Source organism: Babylonia areolata, chromosome 15 (assembly GCF_041734735.1).
Source record: "Babylonia areolata isolate BAREFJ2019XMU chromosome 15, ASM4173473v1, whole genome shotgun sequence".
NCBI classification, from domain to species: domain Eukaryota; kingdom Metazoa; phylum Mollusca; class Gastropoda; order Neogastropoda; family Buccinidae; genus Babylonia; species Babylonia areolata.
In genome coordinates, this window is record NC_134890.1 from 20,449,470 (window position 1) to 20,474,607 (window position 25,138).

The 25,138-nt window shown below is 41.7% G+C and overlaps 1 protein-coding gene across 4 annotated transcripts in view; it reads right to left on the bottom strand.

Annotated features, from left to right (window-relative positions):
- Positions 1 to 1,978: 1,978 nt before the first annotated feature.
- The window catches only part of LOC143290476 (uncharacterized), a 42,161-nt gene continuing 19,001 nt past the window's right edge, over positions 1,979 to 25,138 (bottom strand). The window contains exons 3-6 of one of the 4 annotated variants that reach the window (XM_076599962.1): positions 21,958 to 22,074; positions 18,925 to 19,106; positions 15,595 to 16,771; positions 1,979 to 11,161 (exon numbers count right to left, since the gene is read on the bottom strand). In XM_076599962.1, coding sequence (XP_076456077.1) covers positions 10,872 to 11,161; positions 15,595 to 16,771; positions 18,925 to 19,106; positions 21,958 to 22,074 — 1,766 coding nt within the window. In that variant the 3' untranslated portion in view covers positions 1,979 to 10,871. Of the gene's footprint in view, positions 16,772 to 18,924; positions 19,107 to 21,957; positions 22,075 to 25,138 lie in introns of all 4 variants that reach the window. The other 3 variants (XM_076599963.1, XM_076599961.1, XM_076599960.1) reach the window with 3 other exon arrangements.

Here is a 25,138-nt window from a genome sequence, read left to right on the forward strand (position 1 = left end):
TTCGAAGTAGGAGCAACAGTAACATTAACAACCGTGACAGGGCCAAAAGTTAATCTTGCCGAAGCCCTACACAGGTCCTCTGATGCTTCAGATTGACAATGAACTGACATGGTGAACCGGAATATTTCAAAAGATTTTCTGGGGGGAAAAAAACAACAATAAGAAATCGATAGCGCAGCAAACTAAATATTCACCGTGAGACAATCCGCGGATCAGACACCAGCCAGGGACAGACGCCATAATTCTGCAACAGATGTGTCCTGGATCCTGTTACTCCGGGAACTGACATCAAAAAACGAACAGCCAATGGGCGTGATTCCTGCCCAGGTAAGGTCACGGACACACGAGATGCCTGATACTGGACGAAGCAATATTTACGATGCTGCTGGAACCCTGGTCTGAGATCAAACCATTCACAACCCACCCGCCCCCCTTTCAATTACAACACACACACACACACACACACACACACACACACACGGAGCAACAAATTTAATCGAAAAGATACACCCCGCTAAACATGGCCGTGAAATTGCACGACATAGTTTGCTCCATAAATTATCACTCTTTCTCCTGGTTTGGCATTCATGTCTTGAAACCTCTGCAAATTTGGAACAGGAGAAATCCCATTTTGTCTCGTTACACAGGCAGTGAATATGAATTCTGGTCAACATGGTTAGAACTCTTTTTTTGCGAGCTATGGCCAAAGAGAATTACAGAAGTATTGATCCAGGCTTCAGACCACTCAAAGTCCATCCCTGAACAAGCTGATTTCCATATCTGCCAATACTTGGGCGGAGAGAAAGAGGGGAATTTAGGGACAGGGAGGGAGGGAGACAGGGGTACTTGAGCTGAGAAAATGAATTTCATTTTCTGAGGGCAATACAAACAGCAAAGCAGTGCTTATTTTCGAAAATATAAAGGGATTTTCTTTGTTCAAGGAAGAAGGAAAAGAAAAGAAAGAGAGCGATACTGGGGGCTGGGGGGGAGAGAGAGAAAGAGAGACAGACTGACAAGACAGAGACCTGCAGTGAGAAAAGAAAAAGATATACCCGGGGAGAAAGGGAGAGAGAGAGAGAGAGATAAGGGAGAAGAGAGAAGGGGGGGGGGGGGGGTGGAGGAGGTAGGGACAGTGAGTCAAACTGTTTTGCCTTGACACCCTCCACCCACAACTTTCCTCCACACATTCAAACCCCCACCCTCTTCCCCTTTCAAAATATATATTCAAATAATAAATGAATGAATTTATAATAATAATGATAATGATAATAACAATAATTATAATAATAACAATGATAATATTAGAGCAAACCATAGGCCTAGTTTGCATCAGTTTGACATGGTACAGTATATGACACCAAAGATAATAATAGTAATGAAAATAATAATAATAATAATAATAATAAAGTACACAAGAGGTAACGTATCAGACTGCAGTATTTCTAATGTATTCCTGATGAATCATACAAGCCTTTCACCAATATTAACTGTGACTACCAAATCAAAGAAACTGCGAGAAAGACAAACGTCACACAGAGAACGGGACACACACACACACACACACACACACAGGGGGTGGGGAGACAGCTACCTGTTTCTCATCTCAATTACTCCTCCCCCACCCTGCCTTTCCCCACCCAGCCCAATTTTTGTTTCAAATATCCCTGAAAATCACCCGAAAATTCTCTCCTCATAATCGTCTAAACAAAACAAAAACTGAAATGATTCGACGACAACACATACAGATTATGTTGTGGGCGAGGAAGAAACAAGAAAAGAGCGGGGAGAGAGAAAGAGATGGGAGGAGAGGAAGGGGGGATGGGGTGTGTGTGTGGGGGGGGGGGGAGTGAGAGATATAGACAGAGACACAGCAAGAGATCAAGAAAAGGGTGAGTGGGAAAGGAGAAAAAACGAAAGAAATGGGCAAACGGGAGCCGTGTGATGAAGGGTCAAGGACACCAAGACAAGACTGAAAAAAAAAAAAAAATTACAGCATAAGCACAACAAACAAAACAGCAACAACGATAATAATACCAATAACAATAGCAGCAACAGCAACAACAACCAATTAACAACAACAACAAGAATCAAATAACTGTACTCAAGGAGGCGTCACTGCGTTCGCACAAATCCATATACGCTACACCACACCTGCTAAGCAGATAATTCACCAGCAGCTTAACCCAACGCGCTTAGTCAGGCCTTGAGGAAAAAAAAGAAAGAAAAAAACAAAGAAAATTATATCTTTATTATCAAGTATCCCGGGGTCACAAACAATATTATGGGGGTCGAGGGTGGGGGGAAGGTAAGTATATAATAGGTACAAACATGATTCGGAAATCATATACAAATACGATTACAGTAGCGTTTCAGACACATATGCATATATACAAACAAGTGGTTTTGCATTCATTCTCACTCATAAGCACGCACACGCACTCTCTCTCTCTCTCTCTCTGAGCATATGAACTCATTTGCTCGGTAAAATATTCGACACACATTGCACATTACACACGGAGGGGGCTGATATGCGGACAAGATCAACAGTTAAATGGTTGCTGATTTCATCATTCTCGTTTACTGGTGCACTTTAGGCTGGTTCGAAAGACATGGCAGTGACAGCTTCACGGAAGATGCTACTGATGAAACGATTGCTGTCAGCCTTGACCTCTGGTAGTTAACCAAAAACACCGCATACAACAAGAGTATTGGGAGTGTGTGTCTGGGGCGGGGATGGGGGGAGGGAATGAGGGGGGTAAGTGCGGAAGTTATCAATCAATGTTGCTTTTAGCTCAGCCGACCGCACGGAACCATTATCAGGGAAGGGAAGGGAAGGAAACGCTCACAGAGAGAGAGGGTTAGAAAGAAAGACAGAAACAAAGAGACACAGAAATAAACTTAGAAAGAATGGGGCAAAGACAGAGAGAGAGAGAGCGAGCGAGACAGACATAAGAAGTGACACAAAGACAGGGGGAGAACAGAACAGAGAAGGCGAACAGGGAAGGGCCGGGAAGATAAACATCAGACAGCGTTTAACTCACTCAGTACGACCAGTCCTCTCTTGTCCTCTACACAGACCCCTCGGATGTCCAGTGGGTGTCTGAATGGCCCAACCTTTAGCTTCCGTCGTCAGAACTGTGGTATTTTTTGTCAACATTCACCTCTTCAGTATAAGAGCGTTCCGCTTGCACTATTTTGATGATAGCAATTGGGATGAAACGCTGTTAACGTCGTCTCTTTCGCCGTTCGTATGGAGAGAGTTAACGTTTTACTGTCTGTAATTTTTTTTTCTTTTTTTTTTGGTTTGTTTTGTTTTGTTGAAGCTCGGGTTTATAAAGTTCTCTCGTCTGTCACTTCCTGGCGAAACGTGTTTTTTTTTCCAAGTTCGCTCTCTCTCTCTCTCCCCCTCTATCTCTGTGCCGCTATCGCCCCCTCTCATTCCCTCTTCCTCTCTGTTTATCTCCCTCTCTCTTTCTCAAAGTCGTTTATTACGGATATGGTAAACTGGTCAATGGGATTGACAATTCTGAAAGAGACAGATCTTCAACGTCTTTCCACTTCAAAAATCAAAATTGTGTGTGTGTGTGTGTGTGTGTGTGTGTGTGTGTGTGTGTGTGTGTGTGTGTGTGTGTGACAGACAGACAAACAAATGCTGAGATAGACAGGACAGAGTGTGCTAAGTTAACGTTAGAGTATGTGCTTTCGTTCATGTTCTTGTGTGCAAGCATGTGTGTGTGGTGACAGTAGTTTTGAACACAGTGATCACAGAATAAATTACACAGAATAAATATGGTAACACTCACCTTTTGTCTTAAAACATGCGTAAAAGTGCCAAATAAATTATTCTATGGCAAAGAAAAAAAGATCTGTAATTCCTCTTACTGTGTGTATGCGTTTAGCAACAAAAGTGAAGTCAAATTACTGACAACTGTTTGACCAACAGAGCATATACCCAGTCGAACAAATCTACAAATCCCATAGCAAGGTTTTTCCAAAAAACAAAGCATATAAGAAGTCATATCCAGGCAATATAAAATGAAGTCAAACCATACAAAAGAAAGCTCTCAAAGTGAAAACAGAAACGAAAAGCATAGAGACTGGAATATGAAACCAATTTTAATTGGGGGAAAAAGCGCACTGAAACAAAGCCCCAAAAGCTCTCTACTCACGAGACAGTATGGCAACTGTAAAATAACTGTGAGACAATGTGAGGATAAAACTGCTATAAATGCACTCATCAAAATAATGAGCAAACTATATATATATAAAGTAAAATAATGTGTACTCATTTTGATTAAATATTTAGCTCTCAATAAATAAATCTGGCAATTCCTAAACTTTCACACTGTGTGACAGTCACCACTGGGAGAATTTGGATGGATTTATCAAATCATAAATTCAAGTCATGAGTTAAAAGTACACATCAGATAGTGTGATCATAGAATTGCTTCTAAAACAATATGTAAACTGTGATCATACTTATGTTCATATGCATTTAAAAAAAAATCATAGAATTGCTTCTAAAACAGCATGTAAATTGTGATCATACTTATGTTCATATGCATTAAAAAAAAAAACAACAACCCAAAACACAAAGGTATCTCAGATAAGTATCCATATTATTCATCACTCACCGATGCCTACATGTCATGTTTTTCAGAGGTACAATGATTTTTCATGAACACATAGAATGCTCCAACCACAATCTGGAAACACCAGCCATGTATCAGCAATCAGCCAGAAAACAGAAATCAATATTTTTATACAAATATAATTTCAGTAGGCTTTGACATGTACAATTCATACACATATCAGACACCATATCATGTGCCCATACCAGTGACATCAAACCACACATATATATATAAATAATGAAAACTGTTCAGTGTACAATATATATATATATATATATATATATATATATATATATATATATATATTAATAACAACAATGCTACAAGTACAGAAAAAAAGCATGCACTGTTCAAATGGACAAGTATTACTGGCAAGCATACATAATGTCATGCCAAAACTTCATACAAAATGGAAAGTGCACTTCAAATCATTTACACTGATATACAAAAGGCACTGATAAAAAGGATGACGGAAAGATTTGTTACAAAGCTTTAAAAAGGCATGCACTGTCAGAACAAAAACAATAACAACAACAACAAAAACAACCCAGACAGCATGCAGGCAAACTACAGACAAAGACCACTCTGGCATATTTGATCTCAAATGTCACTGAACAAGCAGAACATGATCACACACCTGCACAATCACTGTCTGGAAAAAAAAAATATAATGGTGACTTAATCAAGTCAGTTCTGAACTATTCTGTAATTGTGATAACTAAATATTTTGCAAAAACAATAGAAAGTACACAAAAAGGATGAAATTTTGCTTAGAGCAAAAGGATTTACATGTGTGCCACAGTCCACAAAAATAAAACAAGTCTAACTTAATTCTTTATCCAATGAATAGGGGGAAAAAATTACTGAAATGACAATAAAGAAATGATAGATACCATATTCAAAATGGTCAAGGTCAGTTGGCTTCTGTTTTTAAAGAAGGTGATAACTGGATAACTATGACATAAAACCGTCGACTGATTTGTGCTACCTGTTATCTACGACAGAGTGCAACAACCAGCTGATTTTATTCGGAACGCAACAACCTTTCCTAACACAGGCATGTGTGCTATAATATCATCAGGAAATATTTCACCCCGATAAGTCTCATCTGATCAGTGTCACTGTATCAACACTGCCATGACTGATATGACAACAACAAATGTCATAATAAATAAACTGTTATTACTTTAAAAGCCTAACATCATAAATCTTACCAACTTTTTTTTCTTCTTTTTTTCTAAATCTTGCCAGCTTTTTAAATAACTTTTTCACTTTGACAATATCATCATTGTGATGTGATTACACCTACTAAGAACGCCAGATAAATCATGTTTTAAGCTTCCATGTTGTTAACTTGATAAAGAAATGTTAGTCTAACTTGACAAGCTATGAATAACGATACAAGTTAAATGTTTTAACCATCTCTTTCAGAGCTGTGATGCAAACATCATCACTATGAAATATGTTCTGACAATTCATCTTCCAATGCTATGAATAGTTTCACATAAAATGTCTAAGCTATGATATGATTTTAATGCTTCAGCAATGTACCAGATTAAGCTGACACTACTATACAAGCCTGCAGTACAGCTGTGATAGATATTATTACATACAAATGTTGCCCTATCATGCTTTAGTGACCAAAGTCTTTCCCCAACAGACAAGCACCAAAAAACAAAAAAATGCTGCATCAACCACAAAACCTAAAGCTGCTGCCCAGTACTGTGCTCAGCTTGCAAACCAAAGCCAGTGAGTAGGTGAGTATGGCGGCACACTGCGACTGACTCCCATTGGTTCCGGAGCTGTGCCCCATGCTACCCTCTATCCCCTTGGGGGTCCCTTCTCTCTGGCCTGCTGTCTGCCCGTCCTAACTTCTCAAACACTGTCATGACTGACGTCAGGGTAGTGTGGTGCGTCTCCCCTCCCCCAGCGTCTGAGTCCAAAATGAAAATGTCTGCCTGCGCCGCATGGGATCAACTGGATGTAAAGAAAATTTCCGCATAAATATGTGACCAGTTCAGCTCTTTACAAGAAACAGAGAAAAACTTGAAGCATCACGCAGAAAAGATTTTTATTTTGTCTTAATTTTTTTTAATGAATGGGAGGAACCCTAAGAATGGAGGTAGAAGAAATGACTAAAGGAAAGGAAGTCAGCCAGAAAGAAAAGATTAAAGGAGAGGAAGACAGCCACAAGAACAGATCCAAGGAGATGAAGACAGTCAGAAGAGAGGATAGAAAGACAGGAAAACAGCCACAGGAAAAGAGCAAAAGAGAAGAAGACAAGAAGTAGAAAAGACTGAAGGACAGAAAGACAGCCAGAAGAAAGACTGAAGGACAGGAAGGCAGCCAGAAGAAAAGACTGAAGGACAGGAAGACAGCCAGAAGAAAAGACTGAAGGACAGGAAGACAGCCAGAAGAAAAGACTGAAGGACAGGAAGACAGCCAGAACAAAAGACTGAAGGACAGGAAGGCAGCCAAACACAGGAAGAAAAGATAAGAGGGGAACAAAAGGAAGTTTTGGAACAGGAAGCAGACAGAACAGGAAGAAAAGAAACAGAACAAAAAGATTTGTACGACAGAACAAAAAGATAAAAGAAAAAAAGAAGAAGAGACAAATGAGTAAGAACAGCTGAAAGAGAAGATGCAAAAAGAGGAGAAAAAAAACGAAAGCGGAAACCCCGGTGTGTGAAAGATGGACTGATTCATCAGTGTGACAAATGGACTGCCCGACACAGAGACAGTAACAGAAAGAGAGAACTGTTTCTATGGGGGGGTGTGGGGGGGATGAGGGGGTGGTGGAAAGAGGGGGGGAAAGGATGTGTGTGTGTGTGTGGGCACACACACACACATAAGTGTGCGCATGAACATGGGGCACACATGCCTATAAAAAAGAAATTTCAATTTGTGTAATCTTTTTTTTTTAATGTGTGCTTGTTTGCCTATGTGTGTGGGAGAGAGGTCAAGAATTGTTTCAACATCAACCTCTGTGTGTGTGTATGTGCATGTTTGCTTGAGGATAAGCATGCATGATCATGACTGCTAGCCAGTGCAAGAGTGTGTGTACAAGTTGTACAAGTGTGTGAATGTGAAAATACATACAAGTGGTGGTTTGTGTTAAGATACATTTTTTTTTTACATTCCACAACACTGCACTCAAAACTGTGAAGGTGAAGATCAAGGAAACATTTTTTTTTTATCAGAGGAATGGCACACTTCATTTTACAACTGGACACAAAATGGTACAAGTTACAGACAGATGAAAGAAACTGAAAGAAATTGCATCGGGAGGAAAGTGGACTCTGTATATAATGCTACATGAAGTTATTCTGTAAACTATTCATTGTAAAGGGCCAGGACTAGAACTTTTGGATTTGGCACTTAAACATTTCCTGTTATTATCATCATCAAATAAACGTGGCACTTAAACACTTCCTGTTATTATATTACATAAAATGGTTGGGGTTGGGGGGAGAAGAGGGTTCTAGTTTTGTCTCTGGTGGTCATGAAAATAAAACTCAGTTGATCTTTTCCTCTTGATCCTGAACACACACACACACACACACACACACACACACACACACACACTATACAAAGAGGAATGACAGGAGCTTCAACTAAGATGTTTGTAATAATCTGAATCAGTGAACATACAAGAAATTAGACAATTTTACTGGGCTTCATTATACGGAAGTAACAATAATACTGAATTGACATGCCACTTAAAACATTTTCTTTAAATGCTATGTTCACTTCACAGCAAAACTATATATCTTTGGGTGGAAAAAAGTTAACAATTCACACATACTTTCAGCTGTTTCATTCTTCTCTTCATAAAACAGAAATAATGGTGCAAAGAATAATACCTTATCATGCTATTTTATCTATATTGATCTATCTATCTATCTATCCAATTATCCTGCCCTCCATAATGTTTCTAAATTATACATGATAGCATTAAACCTTTTTTTTTTTTTTGTTTACAAGGACTTTGTGACATTTCCATCCCCCCCCCCCCTCTCTTGCTCACTCACCAACAGAAATGGAATTCCTCAATGGTATTTCAGCTACATCCTACCCCCATCCCAACTCCAGGAATTCCAGATGAAAGCAAGTTTCAATAAATTTTAGATGTTTTTACAACACTTTCTCACCCACAATTTCCCCCTCCAAAATGGCAATGTACTTGACAAACAGTATAATCATGCTGCACACCTTCTGTGTTTAATTATTTGTATTTGTATTTCTTTTTATCACAACAGATTTCTCTGTGTGAAATTCGGGCTGCTCTCCCCAGGGAGAGCGCGTCGCTACACTACAGCGCCACCCATTTTTTGGTATTTTTTCCTGCATGCAGTTTTATTTGTTTTTCCTATCGATGTGGATTTTTCTACAGAATTTTGCCAGGAACAACCCTTTTGTTACCGTGGGTTCTTTTACGTGCGCTAAGTGCATGCTGCACACGGGACCTCGGTTTATCGTCTCATCCGAATGACTAGCGTCCAGACCACCACTCAAGGTCTAGTGGAGGGGGAGAAAATATCGGTGGCTGAACCGTGATTCGAACCAGCGTGCTCAGATTCTCTCGCTTCCTAGGCGGACGCGTTACCTCTAGGCCATCACTCCATTACTTATCTCATCTCACCTTAGCTCAACTCATACAAAATGTGCTTGACAGGCGAGGCATTCTACATGAAGCATAGCGGTTGTCATTATATAAAGTCATCATATATGTAATACATATGAGAACTGATCTTTAGTGTTAAAGAATGACAAAAAGATTTGTCTAAATCTTGGGATTTTGTTTGAATACAGAAAACTAACTGAATTCAATATAAATAATTTAAAATATATAATTTTTTAAAAATGGATTTCAAAGTCATGGAATTCATCAATTTTCACAGTGAAACTGATACATAATATATATATATATATATTATGTATGTCAAGAAATATTTTTCAGTATTTCTAGTCATGAGATTTCAAACAGCCAGCCAATTTATATATAATGCACTGAGATATGTCATGAGGAATTCACACACACACACACACACACACACACATGTATTCTAAATTCTTGTCTACTTCTTTATTTTTATAAATGTGATTCCTGGCACAAAGGAAGAAGAAAGAATCTTTTTGTGTGTGTGTGCCAAAGGAAATCTTTATTTTGTGCATCAACTGTATGTCCATTATTTCATGCCTGAAGTCAAAATCATTAAGAAGAAGCTGCGCTTCATGGGACTAAACAATAGCAGAAGTACTCTTTAAACTTTACTGTTGGATGTGTGAAATAAGGCACAATGGAAAAGTCAATGTGTGAACACAAGTATGATACCTGTGGCCTGGGGAGTTGTTCTGGGAACAGGGAGATGAGGGAAGGATTCAGAGATTCAGAGAGAGAGAGAGAAGACAGAGAGAGCGACAGTGAGATAGAAAATGCATAGTACTTGTAATTTATACACTGTACACATGATTGTAGACCAGGGAAAATAGGATGCGCACACCTGAGGCCAAAGGAATAACCCATGCAAAAATGGGGACAGAAAGGGAGAAGCAGAAGGAAGGTGGTGGGTAGGGCTGGGGGGTGAGGAATGGCAGAGTGCTCTGTGCTTACTGCAGCAAGCCCTTGACTTCAAACGTTATTAACATACAGTATCGGTTTCTCCCACCTGCCAAGCTACTGATTAGCCAATGTTCAGGCTTTTGATTTGCGGAATTATCATTACGATAGAATGTGCAGTTAGTCTGCAGAATGATAACTATTTTACAATTGTAGATTTCCAGAAGAACCATGCACAGAGAACACAACTTTCACCTCACTCGTCAGCTAAGCAATTAACATAAATAAACATCATCACTAGTGCCGTTGCATCTTTACTAGTCTTCTACTGATGTTCCATCAATGGAAACAAATGCAAACCTGAACTGACTGGTTATCTCTAAATTAATAATGAATTATGCCAATGGAACAAATCACTAAGCCCTGATCATAAATAATCCAAACTGTCATTCAAGTTGTTCTAAAATCACTAATATGAAAAACTGGCATATGTTTACAAACTGTTACTGAGTGTTAGTATTTAACACAAAGTGACACTGGAAACTGTCAAACTGGCACATAAAAACTGTTAACCATTGACACAAAACTGGCACATGTGTAAATAAAGACAGGTAAACACCGGCTAAACAGAAACCACAACAAGATCTTGCAAAGCGCAAGCAAAAAGAAAAACAAACTTACAAATAAAAGAAAACTACAAAATTATTACAAAGTTGGAAACAAAAGACTGAAGGGGGAAAAAAAAAAAAAGAAGAAAAGAAATCTCCATAAAATAGCACCAACATGTATGGATTTAGTCCACAGAAAAGCTGCAGAACATAAAAAGAGTTGCAACCATACAGGGATGGAAACCACACTGAGAGAATTAGGATATTAAACAAAAATAATAATAAAAAATGTGGTGCAGAACAGGACAGACAAAAGTGAATAAGAAAAGGATGGCTGTACATACGTAGATTCATTAAAACTGAAAAATAAAAACAAGGAAAACATTGTTACTGGGCTGCAGCATGGCAATGGGTGCATGTGCAGTGGGACAAAAGAAAAAAAAGGAAAAATCTATTATAAGCAAAATCCAAAGAAACTTTTTTTTTGTTGTTGTTGTTGTTGTTTTTTTTTAGCACACTGCAATCTTTATCAATAAAATCAGATCACATGAGTACAAACACAACTGTGACAAATATGATACTGTCTAAGAGAAGCATGTTGATAGATATGCATATATATATGATTATATACTATATATCAGCATACACTACAAGTACAATATGGCTAACATTCACCAAATGGTTACTAACACTAATAAACAAACAAATTCATACATTTTACAAGAGGTTAATGTGTATTCAACAAATATTCACTAAACAGAATTTATACTCTTTCTGAACAAAATCACTAAACATATCAATATAAATTCATTAAGTTCAACTCTATTACTAAATTTCCATGCTGGTTCATGTCATATTGAACTTTACAGCTCAAAAGTTGAGCAAGTTGGTGATAAAATTTGTTTTTTAAAACCTGCAGAAGTAAAGGTGACACTCTCAGTCACTACACACACACACACACAAAAAAAAGCAAACAAGTAGTGAACCACATAATACCACTGTTACCAGTCACAAAATTTGTAATTTTATATAAACCACCTCCACCACTGATCCTGCCCATAGGCATAATCCACAACATAACAAAACTGACAAAAAAGCAAGATGACTGGCACCTCAGGAAAGGGGTTGGGCGGGACAAAGGACTGGGAGGGCTTTCGCCCATGGACAACCAGAACTCCGCGAAAAACAATTATGGTAAAATCTCCGCACATAAAAACATACAAATAAAACAAGTTTTTGCCGATACCAGTGTGATATGTTTTGCACCAACAATTTATTGCCCCAGATGTAGATGTAATTAAAAAAAAATTTTTAAAGCAGACCAGGTTTTGTCCAAGAGCGTAACTTACAAGAATGAGTACGCTGTTGACTTAAGTACAACAACGTCAATTCATTCAATACCTTTTGATGTTCTTTTGTCTAATATGCTAATATGGTCAAATAAACTCAAATATATGTTTCATTCTTTAATTCAACAATGATAAATATACTAACTCTGAACCCTTTAGTCTTCTAAAAAAAAGGATTAAGAGTGTCACCAAACCTGTTCTAATTGGGTAACAGAAAAACCACACCACAGAATTTTAGATTTCAAATTTATTGACATACACAAACATTATTGACATCTTCTACCCACTCACTCTCCAAGAATTCAAGTAACACATTACTCAATCAATGTGTTGGTGCTTGATACTGAATCGGGATGCTGCTCTTAATAATACCTGCTCGTCAATAATAGCTTTTCTTTTCTTTCTTTTTTCCCCCACCTGCTCTGCCATTAAATAAATGTCACATTCAATGTCCAGTTCCATAATCACTTTTCATTACCTTGTATGATAGATTTAGGCTATAGAAAAACATCTATCTTCACTTTATATGGCCAGCTTCTGGCAATTTTTTTTTTTTTTTTTTTTTTTTTAAATGAAAAAAAAGTTGTCAGTAAAATAAAATGGAGCGAGTGAACTCCTGTAAACAATACAGTCTGGCATCGGTATTCCCACAGCAGTCCTGAGTGGTAAAAGAAGCATTACTGGGAATAAATACTTCTCCATGAAAATATCATCGATTAAATTCTTCAACAGTAATAATACACACAATTCACAGAATCTGAAAAAAAAAAAAAAAAAAAAAAAGAGAGAGAATTTTCTTCTTCACGCTTTTCCACCATGTGTAAACCCCACCTTCGTCAAAAGTGCACAAACAAATAAACCAAAAAAATAGCTCTAAAAACAACACAAGATGAATGGGTGAAGCACAAAAAATGAGTGAACAACATCCAGTATACACTGTCCACAACAATGGTGCTGCAAAGGGATGACGATAACCCCCCTCAAAGCCTTTGATCCACACCGTTAACTAACCACAAACACAACAGATGTAAAGAAACCACAATTCTAAACAAACAACAACAAATATCTTTTAATACTAAGCTCAGGTGAACAACAAACTATCAACACCAAAAACAAAATGGAAGAACAAAACTTTTGACAAACAGCCAGTTCACACTCTAAAACTGTCTGACAGTGGGTGGACAGCTCACAAACAAGCAGAGAACCAAAACCACCATAGTTGCTCTACAAAGCTGAAATGACCACTTCCAATGGCCCGGCAAAGTCCACTTTCCATCAAGCTGCTGCTTGCTGCTTTGTTTATAAAATTTCAACAAACCTGCTTTACTATCCTGCTTCTTCTCTCACTCTGATAGATCTATAAAGACAAAAGTCATAAGAAACATATTTCATTTAAATTCGTCAGCTGTGGAGGGAAATTAATTCATCCAAGTAAAAATGGACTGATTAGCAACAAAGAGACTGATTTATCTCTGTGTGATCTTGTGGATATGAAATGATCATGATGTGAGCGCTGGCCTTTGTTCAGGTGAAGTGTGATCTTTCCTTCTATTTCTCACATTGTCACAGACATTGAACTTTCTTCTTTTTAAATGCCAAATATAACACTAACATTGTCAATAAAATTTTGCGCAGAATTACTGTTTGACACACATTCTTTGAATAGTACTGTGACACTGACTCAGCCACTCACCCCTACACAAACACACAAGTCTATCATACAAACACAAATGGTGCGAACTGAAATCCAACCAGGACTTTCAGAATCAGACTCCTGCCAAAGCTTACTTATGCCAGCTGTTTGAAATGACAATATGGACCATTATCTAGCAAGTACTCAGATCTGACAAAAAGAAAAAAGAAATGAAAAAAACGAAAACACTGTAGAAACAAACTCAGCTAATTTCACTTCTACCAATATACTATGCAATACATACTTTCTAGCTCCGGCGGAGATTTTGAAATTTCATTTGCAGAGTTTAGCTCTGCCGGTTCAAATTAATTGTACTTGCTGGCACTCACCACAATTACCAGTTTGCAAATGCCATGCCTATTATAATTTGCATTACTAGGATATTATCAAAGAGAATTGCTGAGTGCCATGTGACAGGAAACCTTCATCCAATGTAATACTAACAGAAAATAAAATAAAATAAAAAATATTTTAAAAAAACAGTCGCTTTGCCAGCTGTTTGTCTCACATAATATCAACTGGATTGCTACAGCTCACAATTCCCTTCCATGAAAAAAAAAGAGTTTTCTTCTGATTCTGACAAAAAATACATTCCCCAAATGCATGATTCCTGAAATGATGTGCTGCCCTTGTTATTTCCTATTCCATTCATTCACCTTGCCCCTGCTCCAGTTCAAAAACTTTCCTGGTTTTCTTCAGTCTCACGTTTCCTCTTTCCCTCCCCTTCTTCCCGGACCAAAACAGTTCTTCTGTCATGAATATTCTTTTCCTTCTCAACAATTTTATCAACAGAATAAAAACCATACTAATTCTAAAAAAAAAAAAAAAAAAAAAAGAAGATCATGATAAAAATAGTGGACACACTTTAAAAATGATACAAAAAAGCCTTCTGCTTCGCTTGACTGTCGTGTTGACACATTTCTCCTTCCATCTTATCAACATCCTTACACTGTTTCTCTACAAAGCATGGCACACTCTTTTCTTTCATATTCCCTTATGAATACTCCAATTTTGCACTGAAGACTCTTAAGCAGTTACACAAACTTTTGCACAGATCTATCTTTTTATATTTTAAGTAACCATCAACACCATCAATTACACTGGGTCTTTCATTATCTTTTGACAGATCTCTATTTGACATCCTCTTTCCTCAAAGCCATGTTCTAGACTGGTTACAAAGACGATTCTACAGCAATACACTGCGACACAACCTGGCTACGCGACAAGCGAGAACGCAGTCTCAGGGGTCCCTCACTGGGGGAAGAGGGGTCGACAAACACAGGAGAGACCGGGGAGGAAACCAGCTCTGAGGAGGCCAGGCCACCAGACAACCCCAATCCATCCAGGGAGGCACTCCCCTTCCCAGAGCTGGCACTCAAAGTGTCCACAGAGTCTCTCTGTCGACAGCAAGGGGAGGCTACATGATTACCAGGGGAGGCAACATGATGGTTAGGAGAGGCAACAATACGACCAGAGGAGTCAATGTCATCCTCAAAATATGCTATACGGTGAGCAGGAGAGGAAATACGTTGGCTAGGAGAGGGAACTATACGACCAGTGGAAGGAATATGATTACCATGGGAGGCAACAGGACGGTCAGGGGAGGCAATACAATGGTCAGGGGTGGTTACACCAGGACGACCCGGGGAGGCTACAGGACTAGGAAGACACAGAGCCACATCACTCTCACAGGCAACACGACCACCACGTGATACAACACCATGGACAGGAGAAACAACACAATTCTCACTTTCAAACGGAGATTCGGGGATCGTTGGGGAGGCGGGCGTCTCCGGTTCTGAGTTGAACCGTTGCCGACCGCGTTTGTGGAATTTCCTGGGTGAGAGGTGAAGCGCCAGCGGTGACTGCGGCCGGTGGGCCCCGGCCAGCGGCGACTTGGGACTGAGGTGGTGGTGAGGAGGCTGTGGGGAGGAGGTGGGGGAGGAGCTGGACGAGGTGGGGGAGGGGAGGTTCTTCAGTTTGGAGAGAAACTTCCGGGCTCCTGACTTCTTCGGCGTGAGGGAAGGGGAGGTGGGGGAGGTCGGCGAGGTGAGGCCTGACAACAGGTCGGGCCCGCTGTTGTCCGACACGGCCGCCGAATTGTCCGTTGTTTCCCCTGCCTTCCCCACCTCCTCCTCTTCCTTACTCCCCATGAACCCGCACACCTCCACAGCCACTATGGACGCATGGTCCAGCTTCCCTGGAGCTTTCGACATCTTCTCCACAATTTCTGTGTCCCTTCTTTTCCGGTCGGCGCTGGTCATTTTGCGTTTGGCGTAGAGCGCAGGGTTCTCCAGAATTTTCCGTTTCCCATCTGTCACAGTCAGAACATGCTGAACCATTGCACTGCAGAATTCTTGAGCAGAACACATTTCCTCAGTCAGGAGTTCGTATTCATGGATCACTCTCTCCATCTCCTTCATCGAGTACACATGCCGTTCTTTGGGGCTCATTTCAGGTTTGTCAATCACTATGCTGCCGTTGGGGTTGTTGGGGGAGTTCTTGTTGAAATTGGAATCGTCAGCTTTTTGTGGAAGCGCAATTTTCGTCACCACAGGGTCAAAATTGTCTGAGATACCATCTGTCGACAGGAACACAATGTCACCACGGTTACAGAAGGTCACAGAGCAGGTCAAGTTGTGGAGCTCCGGGTTTTGTCCGTCCACCGGCCCAATGGCCCCGCCTGCGTCCCTGATGTCTCGCTCCGACGACACGTCATGCGAGCCCACCGTCACCTCCCGTATCCCCTGGTTGTGGGAGTAGACAAAGCCGTAGCTGTCACCCACGTTGACACAGCAAACAGCGTACTGGTCAGAGTTCTCCACTGGGGCCACCATGCACGCACACATGGTGGTCAGGCCGCCGTCACGTGCCAGGATCGCACGGTGCGCCTCGTCCAGAGACTTTCTGAGCAGGGCCATCATGTCCTGAAAAATACACAGACACCATGTCCTGAAACACAGACAACACAGACAACATAACCTGAAACACAGACATCATGTCCTGAAGCACACACATCATGTCCTGAACCACAGACATCCTGTCCTGAAAAATACCAACAGGCACTATATCCTGAAACACAGACACCATGTCCTGAAACATACCCACAGACACCATGTCCTGAAGCATACCCACAGACATCAATGTTCTGAAACACAGACATCATGTCCTGATACACAGACATCATGTCCTGAAACAGACACCATGTCATGAAACAAACCACAGACATCACGTCCTGAAACACAGACACCATTTCCTGAAGCATACCCACAGACACCATGTCCTGAAACATACCCACAGACATCATGTTCTGAAACACAGACATCATGTCCTGAAACAGACACCATGTCATGAAACATACCACAGACATCACGTCCTGAAACACAGACACCATTTCCTGAAGCATACCCACAGACACCATGTCCTGAAACATACCCACAGACACCATGTCCTGAAGCATACCCACAGACACCATGTCCTGAAGCATACCCACAGACACCATGTCCTGAAACATACCCACAGACACCAAATCCTGAAGCATACCCACAGACACCATGTCCTGAAACATACCCACAGACACCAAATCCTGAAGCATACCCACAGACACCATGTCCTGAAGCATACCCACAGAAATCATGTCCTGAAACACAGACACCAGGTCCTGAAGCATACCTACAGACATCATGTCCTAAACACACACCATGTTCTGAAACATACCCACAGACATCATGTTCTGAAACACCGATATCATGTCCTGAAACACAGACGTCTTGTCCTGAAACATACCCACAGACATCATGTCCTGAAACACAGACACCACATCTTGAAACACAAACATAATGTCCTGAAACAGACACCATGTCATGAAACATACCCACAGACATCATGTCCTGAAATAGAGACATCATGTCCTGTAACACAGACACCATGTCCTGAAAAACAGACAATATGTCCTGAAACATACCCACACACACATCATGTCCTGAAACATACAGACATAATGTCCTGACACATACCCACAGACATGTCCTGAAACACAGACATCATGTCCTGAAACATACCCACAGGAGTAAGCAACAAACCAATCAAAACTCGAGTAAAAAATTCCATGGTCACACAAGTGTAAAGGGGATTTGATAAAATAATTTGAAACTACACATTCTAGTAATAAATGCTGCCTTGTGTCACGACACCAAGTTTGGTTGTCATAATGTGTTTATTGCAAAGGGAAGATTACCTGTATGGTGTGGTTGTGTTACTGTATTCATTTGAACTCGATTTGTGGAGAAGGGCTCGTGATGCACATGTTTTTAGGCGGTGAGGTGAATATGTGTTCACCAGCTGTTGTGCTGTGAAGTGCACCAAAGTTCTTGCCACTCCCCTCTAGTGCACAGCTGAACTGGTCACAGGAGTGACCGAGTAGGAAATAATAGACCTTTTTAAAAATAAAAAAAATTATGTTTCTGAACACTGGTTCAGTAAAATGAGAATGGCAATGCAAGTTATGTGAGTACTATTTTTACTATTTGTTCGATTTAATCAAAGTTAGGTTCTGAGGATCCTCAGCGCCTGTTATCAGATGATGTTTTACTGAAGTATCACCCACCGAAAGATGTTTGGAAGCACCAAGTCATGAAAGAACACAGTCATGAAAGGAAAATGGAATTATTATGATGATTTAAAACTGTAATGGGGAGGTGTAATGGAGAATAGAGACTATTGGTTGTGACCCTCTGGATGGAACTTTTGATGTGATTTATCCCTAAAGGGAAACTGAACATAATTGTTTATTTTCTTTGTCTGTTAATAATCAAAAAGACTGGCTTTATGTTATCATGTTGTTTATCCCTGGGTAAGAGTGAAGTCAGAATGTGAACGTTGTGTGAGAGTCTATCTGTCGTGTGAGCTTGAGTTGAGTGAATGCAGCAGTGTGACACCTTGCATTGTTTTGGTAGCCTGTTGATATAAATACTTTTGTATTCAGACTGTCAGGAATTGTACTTCTTGTAAAATATGGAAGAGGAATAATGAGCATCTACATTGTCAGTAGCAGAGATGAAAGAAAGGCAAAGGTGATTACCTGAGTAGTGGCTGGGTGTTGGTGTTTGTCGAATATCTTGTAGTTAAGGAATTTCATGCTGCCGTACAGAGCACACCGCGCTGCCAGCCGTGACTTCTCCCCCCAATTGACACCATCGGCGATCAGCAGAATCGTGTTGTTCCTCCGTGCGCAGATGGCAAAGCTATCTGCTATGGGCTCCCCTGGAAAACACACGAAGGTTCGGTATGCATCAATGCACTCAAGTGAACACTAAGAACCAAAAGCAACAAAAGAGCTGTCCCTGGAAAAATTCTACAGAAAAATGCACTCTAATTACTTGTGTATATGTATGCATGATTGAAGCCTGACGGAATGACACAGAAAACAAATGATGAGCCACAAAAGGCAGCTGTCATTTGGCTCAACAGAGGTAGGCAGCTGCTGTGCAAATAACCATGTTCATAAAGCACTTAGAGTTTGGTCTCTGGATAAAAATAGGTGCTATATCAGTATCAATAATTTGAATGATAATAACATTCCAAAGATTACTGACCTGCTGTCAAGTGACTTACAGCACTACAAACAGAAACAAATGAAAGGACGACCGCCCATAATCGCACATGTACACAACCACCAGATCAGGTCTCTCTCATTCAGAGAATAACTGAAAAGGATTAAAGGGCAGAGAGGAAGAGGGGTCAGAGGGAGAGGGACAAAAGTGGGGGTGAGGGGGGGAAGGGACAGAGAAAGGAGGGGGAGTGCTCATGCATGCACCTGCACAGAATGACTAAATTAGGCCTGTTTGAAAGCATGATTATAGGCTAAAGGTCCTTTGGCCTTTCACTACTATCAGGGCAGTGAATTCATATTCACCATGTCTGGGGCTCGGCACAGGAAGGCAGGTCTCAATCCTCTACTTCCTCCATTTTAACCATCCCAAACCCGCTCACACAAGGATGGAGTGGGGAAAACTAGAGTAAAGTATCTTTCCCAGGGACACAACACCAGGCTGAAACAAGGCCTTGAACCCTGGTCACTGGTGAACACTGGATCAGAAGTCCACTGCCTTACTGATCCTGCATTGGTGCCTCCTAAAGTACAGTAGCATGGGAATAAAGGCAGAGACAAGAAGACATCAGGTGCCAGTTGCATTGCTTGGTTCTAACTTTTTGACAGTTACATGTGACAAAATGCCTACGTTGACCGAACTATGCCACTGGTCAGTTCCATACTACATACAGTTAGTAGCGGGTTATGACCATACTAGGCTCTTTCGTCCGAGCAATGCAAATGGCTCCAGGGAACCAAAGAGATAGGTGAAAAGGGGTGGGGAGGTGGGGGGATTGAGCGGGGGGGGGGGGGGGGGGGGGGGGGGGGGGTCAGTGTAACCACAGAGAGAAAAACAGAGACCATGGGGTTTAAAGCTTCATGACCTAAATACATCATTTAATCAAATACAATTTCCATTTGCCTTTAGACATTCAAACATTATCCTCTAAATTTCATTAAAATCACATATGTGAATGACAGTAGTGACATAGCATTACACTCACAGTGAGTACTTTCTGATGTGTGTGTGTGTGTGTGTGTGTGTGTGCACGTGTGTATGTGTGAGTGCATGTGTGCGTGTATGTGTGAATTTGTGTATGTGTCTCTAAGATAGAGAGAGTGTGTGTATGTTGTGTGTGTGTGTGTTTGCATGTGTGCATGTGCATGTGCGAGTGTGTGTGTGGGGAGGATGGGGGGGGGGAGTTGCACATGTACGTGTGCATATAGGTACACCGATGCATGTGTATGAGAGTGCAAGCAATGATTGTCTGAGCACAAGTACGCATGCATGAATGAAGCGCAGGGTCGTGTGACTTTTTCGTTTCATTTTTGCAGGTTATCTCATCTTTATTCCATTCTATTCTATATTCTTTTATTTTGTAAATACAGAATGTGGGATTGGTGACTGAGCCTGGAAGATTTGACTGTCATTTCAAAAGTCAAACCTTTAAGTTAAGCCATCACCTCAATCGAGCACATCTATGCACAAAACAACTCACAAAAGAATCAGTCCGCATGCATGTCAGACCTTCTGAGAGAAGCCCAGACACACAGACCATGACAAACAAGAGCCAGACAGGTAGGAGGGAAGTGGGGGATGGAGGAGGGGAAAAAAGAATGCCAGAGGAAGAGGCCATCCCAGCAGATTAAAATCATTTATTATGTCTTGTCATCTTCCCATGCTGGTGCCAGCACTACCAAAACATTCTTCCCATTCCCTGCCAACCTGCCTGACTTCCCAGTGTCTTCAGAGAGTGGCTGCTGTGTGTATAGAAGACCACTCTTCAGTCATAAGGCACATCCATGCTCTTGTTTCATGACCACCTCTGTGTGTGTGTGTGTGTGTGTGTGTGTGTGTGTGTGTGTGTGTTTGGATGGGGGAGGAGGGGGTTGTGAGTGGGTGGGGTGGCGTGGAGAGATAAGGATTGGGGATGGGGATGAGATGGGTGCACGGGTGCTGAGTGTGTGTGTGTGTGTGTGTGTGTGTGTGTGTGTGTGTGTGTGTGTGTCAGTGTGTCTCTGTATAGTGTATGTATACATGCATATATTTATGCAAGATTCCTTTGAAAATTCAATTGGTGAAATCAAATCTGAATGTAAATGCTTTTTTTCTGCTTTTTTCTCTGTGTGTGTGTGTGTGTGTGTGTGTGTGTGTGTGTGTGTGTATGTGTTATGGCTTTTGTGTTGTTTCTTTCATTGCTTTTAGCTTTTTTTCCTTTTTTCTTCTGTCCTCCTCCCCCCCCCCCTTTTTAAATTTTTTTTTTTTTTTTTTAACCCTATTTGCTCATCTCTTTCATTTCTGAAGCTTTTGGTTGGAGGCTCTAACAAGTGTATAATGTTTGTGCATATGTCAGGGGTCTGCAAGATCCCTCGCAGGCTGTATATATACATACACACACACACACAAACACACGCACATACGCACACACACAAACACACACACACATGCGAACACACACACAAACACACGCACATACGCACACACACAAACACAAAGACACACACAGACAGAAAACCCCTTACCAGACATTTTCATGGAGATGGGGTGTTGTTCATACAGCGATATGCAGAGGCCATAGGCCTGGGGCTCTTTGCGGGTCCACATCTTGCAGCCAGCTACTGGACCGGGGTTTCCATCTGCTGATCCACACAACATCACACACATTGCCAATCAGCATTAAATCATATTCATTACAATGAAGAAAGAAAAGCTGTTCCAGGATCCTGGAATCATGACCTAGTGGTAACGCACCAGACTAGGAAGAAAGTGTCCACAGGTTCGAGTCCCGGAATTTTTACTCACCCCTCCATTGTGAAATTCGACCTGGAGTGGTGGTCTGGGTGCTAGTCTTTCATATGAGACAATGAACCAAGGCCACATGCGCAGCATGTACTTGTGTTGTGTGGTTCATCCGTCGGGATCAACGAGGACCATCCAGTCATCCTGGGGTGGGTGGGTTGGGCTCTGTGGGTGCGCAGATGACTGGTCAGGCCAATCCGCACCCGGAAGGTTCTGACGCAGTGTGGACAGGGGATGGTGGCGGCTGTCGGGGACTTGCTGGCACTGCATTTCCTGGCCTGTCTGCGTTGCTCTGCTGCAGCGATTCTGTTGGCCTCACAGAATTTGGCGCCTTTGTGGACAGCTGAACGCCACTTTGGTCTGTCCATTGCATTCAGCTCTCATGTGTCGTGGCTGATGTTGAAGGCCTTCAGAGAAGCTTTCAGAGTGCCTTTGAAGCGCTTCTTTTGGCCTCCATGGGAGCGCTTGCCATGTTGGAGTTCGCCGTACAGCAGTTTCTTGGGGAGTTGGTGGTCTTGCATGCGAACTACATGGCCTGCCCAGCGCAACTGGGCCTGCATCAAGATGGTGTAGATGCTGGGCAAGTTTGCACGAGTGAGCACCTCTGTGTCAGGGATCTTCTCTTGCAACTTTATGCCAAGAAGTTTTCTGAGGCTGGTGGTGTGGAAGTGGTTCAGCTTTTTGGCGTGGCGTTTGTAGACCGTCCATGATTCACATCCATACAGCAGTGTGGTGAGAACTATGGCCTTGTATACTTGAGCTTCGTCTCCAGGGTGATGCCTCTCCTGTTCCAAACGTTCTTATGGAGTCTGCCGAAGGCAGCACTGGCTTTGGTGAGTCTGGCATTCACCTCGTCGTCGATGACAACTGTGCGAGAGAGTGTTCTGCCCAGGTATGTGAACTTGTCCACCGCATTCAGTCGTTGCCCGTTGATGAAGATGTTTGGTTCAACGTAAGGCTTTCCTGGAGCTGGCTGGTGCATCACCTCAGTCTTCTTTGTGCTGATTGTGAGGCCAAAGTTGTCACAGGCAGCAGAGAACTTGTTGACGCTGTGTTGCATGTCAGCTTCGGAGGCAGCACTTAGAGCGCAGTCATCAGCAAACAGGAAGTCGTTGACGGTGTCTGTCCTCACCTTGGTTTTTGCTTGAAGCCTCCTGAGGTTGAAGAGTGAGCCATCTGTGCGGTACCTGATGCCAATGCCTACATCAGCGTCTCTGAAGGCATCTGTCAGCATGGCTGAAAACATGAGACTGAACAGGGTGGGGGCAAGAACACACCCTTGTTTGACTCCAGTGGAGACAGGGAATGGTTCTGAAGTCTCTCCGTTGTCTTGGACTCAGGCCAGCATCCCATCGTGTAGTTGCCGTATGATGGTGATGAACTCTCTGGGACATCCGTACTTCACCATGATTCTCCAAAGGCCATCTCTGCTAACAGTATTGAAGGCCTTGGTCAGATCGACATAGGTGGAGTAAAGGTCGGCGTTCTGTTCCTGACACTTCTCCTGGAGCTGCCTGGCAGCAAACACCATGTCGATAGTCCCGCGTTCTTTCCGGAAGCCACACTGGCTCTCTGGTAGGAGACCTTGCTCAAGGTGTGCTATGAGATGGTTGAGTAGCACTCTGGCCAGAGTGTTGCCTGCGACGGGCAGCAGGGATATTTCACAATGGTTGTCACAGGCCTGACGATTTCCTTTGCGCTTGTACAGGTGTATGATGGAAGCGTCTTTGAAGTCCTGTGGAACTGCCTCATGCTGCCAGATGAGCTGGAATAGCTGATGAAGCTTCTCAGTCTGCACCATAACACTTTCTTTGTAGACCTCAGCTGGAATGGAGTCTGAGCCAGGGGCTTTGCCATTGGATAGCAGACGGATAGCTTTCTGGGTCTCCTCCAAAGTTGGAATGGCATCCAACGACTCACTGACTGGCACCTGGGGGAGTCGGTCGACGGCTTCATCATTGATGGTGGAAGGGCGGTTCAGTACGCTGTCAAAGTGTTCAGCCCATCTCTCAAGGATCCCGTCCTTGTCACTGATTAGGGTAGAACCATCAGCACTGAGGAGTGGAGCAGATCTGGAGGTGGTGGGACCGTAGACTTCTTTCAAGCCGTTACAGAAGTTCTTCATATCATTCCTGTCTGCAAAGCCCTGGATCTCATCATCTTTGTTGCTCAACCAGGAATTCTGCATCTGCCGTAGCTTCAGCTGGATGGTGCTGTGTGCGCTCTGCCAGTACTTAGTACACATCAAAGAACCCATGGTACAAAAAAGGGCTTTCGTAGTGTAACAAATACACTTTTTTGCAGACAGATAAAACAATAACACACAAAAAAAGCGGGTGGCACTGCACTGAGGTGGCACACTCTCCCCAGAGGAAAGCAGCAACCTGAATTTCACCAGTTGTCATGAAATTTTATACAATAAGATATGATACAAAACCATACAATACAAATTACAATACAATACAATGTGATATGACACAAATATAACACAATGCAATACCAGTTTTACCCCTGAGCCACATCTTAATATCATCATTAAAAAAATTTTTTTTTAAAGACATGCATCCCATGTCTCCATTTTTGTTCAAAGAAAAATCACAACAAACAACTCTGCTCTGCATTCTGAAGAGTTATCTGATCATGTAAGTGTGCATGAATGATGGGTAAAGCTAATGAGAGGTAAGTCATCCCTGTGCTGTGGAAATCTGCAATTAAAAAAACAAACAAACAAAGAAAAAAAAACCTACCTTAAAAATCCACTTTGATGGGTAAACAAATATATATGCAGGAAAAAAGAAAAAGTAAAAGTTTACGCTGCACTATTGACACTTTCTCCTTGGGCAGAGCAGCTCAAATTTCACACAGAGAAACCAGTTGTGACAAAGAGTAACTAATACAAAACAA